Source organism: Solanum stenotomum, chromosome 6 (assembly GCF_019186545.1).
Source record: "Solanum stenotomum isolate F172 chromosome 6, ASM1918654v1, whole genome shotgun sequence".
Lineage (NCBI taxonomy): Eukaryota > Viridiplantae > Streptophyta > Magnoliopsida > Solanales > Solanaceae > Solanum > Solanum stenotomum.
The window spans coordinates 54,531,680-54,538,347 of NC_064287.1; the positions used below are offsets into that span (position 1 = coordinate 54,531,680).

Sequence of the window (6,668 nt, forward strand, 5' to 3'; positions counted from 1 at the left end):
ATATCTTCAAAACCTCTATCCACACCAGCCTCACCTATTGGTACCTCTTTAGTTATTGTTTTCTTCTCCCTATCTCTTTTCTTCCTAAGATTAGGATTTCTTTTGTTTCTCCTTTCAGCCCTAAGGGATCTCAATTCTTCATCAACATCTGAATCATCTTCATCTGGAATAACATCTACATCTGTGCCACTACTAGGCAGATCTGATTCAGCTTCATTTTGATTTGTATCACCTCTAGGCAGTTCTGTATCAACTCCATTCAAATCAAAATCATTCTCCACAGTTCCCTCAGTATTTATACCCATAGATTCATCAACAGTATCATACCATGGTAAAAGACTAGTTGGAGCAGGCAATTCTTCCAATTCATCAACTTCATGGACCACATACACATGAAACTCATCACCATCTACCAAGTCTTTCACAAATTTTAACAATTGAGTATCAGAAGTAACCTGAACTAATTCATTGTTATCTTCACAGTAAAATCCCTTCACATTGGTATACCCAAGGTCTTTAGTGTAGGAAAGAAACTCGACAAGACTAAAATGGTCTTTATCTATGCCAACACCTTCTCGTTGGTAAGTAGGGTTAGGGTTTCCAATAACACACCCCCCATGATGAAAACAAGTTAAAATATACTTGTCCATATCTCGAAAAGAAGACCCCAATAAAAGGAAATACCCAAAAAGCCCCTTACTTTACCAGCCAAAACCTATATTAAAACTGAAAATAAAAAAAGTGGAATCAACAACAATATACACCTTCAACAACAATATACAGCTTCTTGAAGAAAACAAAAACAAAGGTAGAAAACAAAATACACCATTACCTTTAATTTCTTCAATTTCTCCAATGTCGCACAGCCCGATACCTCGTCAATACAACCTTAAACCTGAAAAATGGCGACATAAAATACAACAATGGTTATTACTAACAACAAATTGAAGAAAAAACAAAGAAATACATGTGAAGAGAAGGGAGATTTACCTAGGATTTTCATCGGAGAAGAGAGAATCGTAAGAAGGAAGTTGAAAAATCACAAAAATGGTTCCATTTTTCTTTTAGTTTGAAAAAAAACGACGTGTAAAGAGGTTTAAGAGTTGGCATCATATAATTGGTCAGTTAATCCACGTAGAACGGTTGTCTTGCACGCGCTTATGGTCAACAAATGTCTGTGCAAAAAGTGTTAAAGTAACACATGGGAACCCTACGTTAGGTGTTTAAAATGAAAATCCTTCAGTTAAGGTGTCTAAGTGAAAGATCGTGCCAAGTTTAGGGGGCCACCGATGGGTTAGGCCTTTTGCAAAAGGAATGATCATGGTGGTCATGCATGCATCAATTGATAGGATCTACCTCCGGGTTGGTAATTCAAATCCACAATCAAGTTATGCATTCTTGATTATAGGAACTATCATGATTTCGATTCTAATCAGAGTGGTCATGTATGCATTATAATTACTTGATAGGATCATCTCCGAGTTCGTCTTATTTGATCAATCAATCATAAGCCAGTAGAAACTATTTGATTATGGATTTCGATTCTAATCATGGTGGTCATGTATGCATTATAATTACTTGATAGGATCTATCTTCGAGTTCGTCTCATTCGATCAATCGATCATAAGGATTACTCATGTAACGAGCTTAGACATGTAATTGACTGACCTACATAGCTACTCATTCAATGTATTTCGACCCCTTTAATTCAACACATAAAATAAAAAAAAATTAATATATAGTTCAAATCACCTTGTCAAAAATAGTTCAAGGTGGCTTTGTCACGTCAATAATAACAAAACAAAAAAAGGGTGCACAATTACCATGGTACATTCTTAGTCAATCATTAATAAAATTTCCCTTTCTATCTATAAAGATAACCTTATTTTTGTTGCATATCAGTATTTGTGAACTCAATTATTTTGGGTCTTGAATAAGAAGGGAAAAAGAACCTACTTATTGTCTTATATATTGTCGTTGGCTCAAATTAATTGTTATGTTTTTGTTTTTCAAAAGTTAATTTGATTAATAAGAAGGGAAAAAGAACTTACTTATAATTGTCTCATGACAATTTAATTAAATACTTTTAAATGTTGGTCAAAGTTCACATAATTGACTCTCCAGAATAAAACATGACAACTCAAATATTAGAGACATTAATATTATGCAAAAGAGACTCTTCGGGGTGGTCCAGTGGTTTGGGCTTGGGATTTCCATGTTGGAGGTCTCAAGTTCGAAATTTCTTGTCAACGAAAATAAGGGATTTGCCTTCTGGGTTAAGCTCGTCGCATTAGGCTTGTCTAGTGCGAGTTACCTCTCCAATGTGGTTTGCGAGCTATTGCATAGGAGCAGAGTTTAACCCTATGTGCACCCAAAAAGGATAGTGATTATGGGTTTTTCTTGTCATAAAAAAAATATAATGCAAAAGAGAGAAGTACTGCATCTGGCTATTTTTACGTGTTCATATTTGACTTGACATATTCCTTAACTATATTACCCCTATAATTATAAGTAATCTAAATATTAGAAAATGAAAAATATTTAATAATAAACATAAAGTGGAAACAAAATGATAAACTATCTTTTGATTTTCTAAATCGAATAAGTAAAATTAAATGATTTTTTTAATACACTAATAAATAAAAATCAACAAAAGGAATAATAATAATAAAAATAATTCAACCAAATTACTCTCTGGGTGTGCATTGGTTTGGTTCGGTTAGGTTTTATGTATTATCGATTCGGTTTATCGGTTTTTGAATACGCCAAATCAATAACCAAATCAATAAGATATATTTTTATCGATTTTGGTCCTTAATGGTTCAATTTTAGTTTAACCAATAAGAAAATGCTTATCAAACAAATATATGACTTTTCTAATAAATTTGACGCGACAAAATAATAATGTAACTTTACAAATGCTCATAAAGTAAAACAATAATAACAAACATGAAAAGAACTATACAAATGTAACACAAAGAGAAATTAAGAGGAATACAGTTTTTACTTTATGTTTTAACGGTTTGAATAATGTGAAGTTGTGAACTCAAAGTCACAGTGAAGTATGAATTGAAGGCTAATGACAAAGTCAGAACTAGTGAGATATTGAGATTAATATTTAATATTTATGTATAAGTAAAAAATAGTAAATTACTATAATCTTAATGGGTTATCACTTTACCCAATAAATCAATATTAAAAATCAATACCGAATCAATACTCCAATAATTTTTTAAAATATAAAATCATTAACTCAATAATCCAATAACAATAAATCAATAATATTTTTTCGATTCAATTTATCGGTTGGTTCGATTTTTATACACTCCTATTTTTAGTTATTACGTATTTTTTAAGAAACTTATAAAATAAAACTTGACAAGAATTTAAAAGCGGAAGAATTGGTGGGCAGTGACAGAATCAAATTGCGTGCTTGTTGGGGGCTAGTGGGGCTAAAAAATCTCCAAGTTAACATAGGACACTTCAAATCCCAATATGAAAAAAAAATAAGTTATTAAATGCAGATTTTTGGAAAATAAATAAAAGATATTCTATATACAACCATTTATCAAAATGAATAATAGCATTAAACAAAGAGTTGACTAAGTAATAAAACATATTCTAATTCTGTTTTATACTACTTAATTCATGTTGACTTGATATATCTCTTAAAAAAAAAAAATCTAAATAGTGATATATTTTATTAAATTAACTTTACTAATAATTTGATTATTATTATTTTATATAGTTTAATACTAAAAAGTAGTATAAGAAAAAAAAATAAACAAACTCACTTAATTTGCAAAAATGTACAAATAATTTTATAGAGTTTGGATAAATAAATAAAAAACTTTTAAACACTTATTTTTAAGTTAAAATAACAAAATTAGTCAAAAATCATAAATTAAAATTTTCAATTTATAATTTTTGAGTTATTACTCTTATAAGTTAGTATAATAAGTTCATCCAAATACACTCAGTTAAAACTAAAACATTTATATTATGATGTCATTAACTCATTTATATTATGATGTCATTAACTCATTTATATAAGTTTCTAATAGGAAGAATTAAATTCTAAAATAGTTTTTTTTTAAAAGTCTTTCTTTATTAAATATCAATAAATCAAATGGATCTTGACCGTTTAATTTTGTTAAAGAACGAATAATCCTCTAAAGATTACACGTTTACCCTTTTTTGTGTTTTTTTTGGCTTATTTCTCACAATTTTTGCTTTTATGCATGGAATTCTCCTTCAACTATATAATAGCACACAAAAAAAGTGAAAGAAAAAGAGAAAAAGAAAGAGTCTTTGGCTTGTTCTATGGCTATTTCAGTTCAAAGATTTGATTTTTTTGATCTTTTTTTGGTTTTTTCATATGGGATTCTTGAAAAAATGAACATTTGAGCAAAAGGGTGTTCTTCTTTTGATGTGTTTTGAGTGTTTTTGTGTGTGACAGACTGAGATTACATAGATATGGTATTCAAAGATTCATTCTTTTTGCTGTGGGTCTGTTTTTTTACTTCCCAAAAAAAGTGCCCACATCTGACTAGTTTTAATAATTGCTAATCTGTGTCCCAACCCTAGTAAGGCCAAGTTTTGAGCTTTTTCCAAGTTTTGTTTTTTATTTGATCTGGGGTTTTGGATTTTTGGGTGTTTGTTGAAACGTGTCATTGTGGGTATATATGATTTGAGCTATCAGGATTGTTTACTTTGCTGAAATTTTAACTGAAATGGAAGACGATCAAGATTTGAAGTTTGTATGTAAGTTGTGTGACAAAAAATTCCTTTGTGGGAAGTCATTAGGGGGTCATATGAGATCTCATGTAGTTGAGGAAAATGGTGAAGGAAATGCTGAAAAGTTTGAATCTTGGGGTAGTAGAGAAAATCCCCATCAATCAAAATTTGATGTTGGTGGTCATTCTGGTTATGGACTTAGAGAAAATCCCAAGAAAACTTGGAGAGCTGTTGATTCAACTTTTTCACCTTTGCCTCCTCAAGAAAGAGTTTGTCAGCAATGTGGTAAAGTGTTTCAGTCAATGAAAGCTTTGTGTGGTCATATGGCTTGTCATTCAGAGAAGTTAGTGATGGATAGTCATTCAGATACTGAAACTGATGATGATGACGATGAGGAGGAGGAGGAGGAGGAGGAGACAAAGATGAAGACCAGATCATTAAAGACTAAGAGGTACAAGAGACTTGTAGTTAAGCCTTCTAATTACTGTTTAGTGAATAATAATAATAGTGTTGTTAATTATGGTTCATCATCTGTTTCTGAGATTGATGAACTAGATCAAGAGGAAGTTGTAGCAAAGTGTTTGATGATGTTGTCTAGGGATTCAGGGAATTGGAATGGTGTTAATTCAGTTGTTGAGTCTTCTGATAACAATTCTGTTGTTTTGGAGACAAAATCATCCTCTACTGACATGAAATTTGGTAGAAAGGATAGGCTGAAATGTGTTTATAATCAAAACGAAACACCGGGAACTAAGAAACTTAGTGGTTTAGATGTTGATCAAGCTGCATCTGAGAGTTCTGATTCTGGATACTTTTTAGATGACAATACTATAGTTGAATCGGATATATCTGTCGATGGATTCCATAGAAATGGGAATAGTAAATGGAGCACTTCTCAAATGAGCCATGCTGTTTGGTGTGATGAGTCTGGGGTTGATAAGGGGAAGGGGTTAAACAGAGCCAAGAAATATCCAACAGAGTCAAAGAAGGATTTAACCGCGGAATGTGAATATGATGATTACGCGATAGCTTCATATATGGAAAAATGTGAACCAAGAAAGAGAATGAAGGATAGTTCTTATCATCCAGAATTAGGGAATAAGTCCGTTAAGAAGATAAAGATCGGTCCTAAAAGTTCCGAAGGATGCAATCCTATTCAAAAGAAGAAGTATGAGTGTTTGAACTGCAAGAAGAGTTTTAACTCTTATCAGGCTCTTGGTGGACATAGACCATGTCATAAAAAGGCCAACGCCTATCTCGAGTCAATAAATGGAACTGGTGAAAGTAGTGTCGATGCTAATTGTGATGACAAGAATAGAGAGACATTTAGCAGTAGAAGCTGGTTTTCTACTGCTAAAGACCAGTCTTACAATCCTGAGAAAACGATTAAGCCTAAGAAATCCCAAAGGCATGAATGCCCATTTTGTGACCGTGTTTTCAAGTCTGGTCAAGCTTTAGGTGGCCACAAAAGATCTCATTTTATTGTTGGAACTGAACAGAACATGAATCGATCTTCAGCAGTCAAGAAAGTCGATGATTTACTTGATCTTAATCTCCCTGCTCCTCTTGATGATGACGATGATGAGCATGCACACCTTGTGTCTTGGTAGTTGCTGATAAACAAGGTTACAAGATGCTCGAGTATTTGGCAACGAGCTCGTTTCCAGATTGGCAGAGACAATGCTAGAATGTATAGGCAACTTGGCAGGCAGAGTTGCTTCATTGTTTTGATACCATAGAGATAGTAGTTTTCATTCTTGCTGATCAGTTGAAAGAACCTCACATTTCAGTCTGATTTTTGGCATATCCAAAGCATATGCTTAAATTTTAGCTGGTTAAAAATATTCATTTCTTTAGCTTTGAGACATTCAAATTATATCTGTCTTTTCTTGTTAATTAGCTTATTCGAAAAGCCTAGTGATATCTTTGGT

At 32.2% G+C, this 6,668-nt stretch overlaps 1 protein-coding gene across 1 annotated transcript; it reads left to right on the forward strand.

Moving 5' to 3' along the window:
- The first annotated feature begins 4,403 nt into the window (after positions 1-4,403).
- Positions 4,404-6,668, forward strand: LOC125867871 (uncharacterized). The gene has a single exon (XM_049548460.1). The coding sequence runs from the start codon at positions 4,734-4,736 to the stop codon at positions 6,345-6,347; it is 1,614 nt and encodes a 537-aa protein (XP_049404417.1). The 5' UTR covers positions 4,404-4,733; the 3' UTR covers positions 6,348-6,668.

Excerpts from the sequence above, each read along its gene's own strand:
- LOC125867871 (XM_049548460.1), top strand. The coding sequence starts at position 4,734 with ATGGAAGACGATCAAGATTTGAAGTTTGTATGTAAGTTGTGTGACAAA.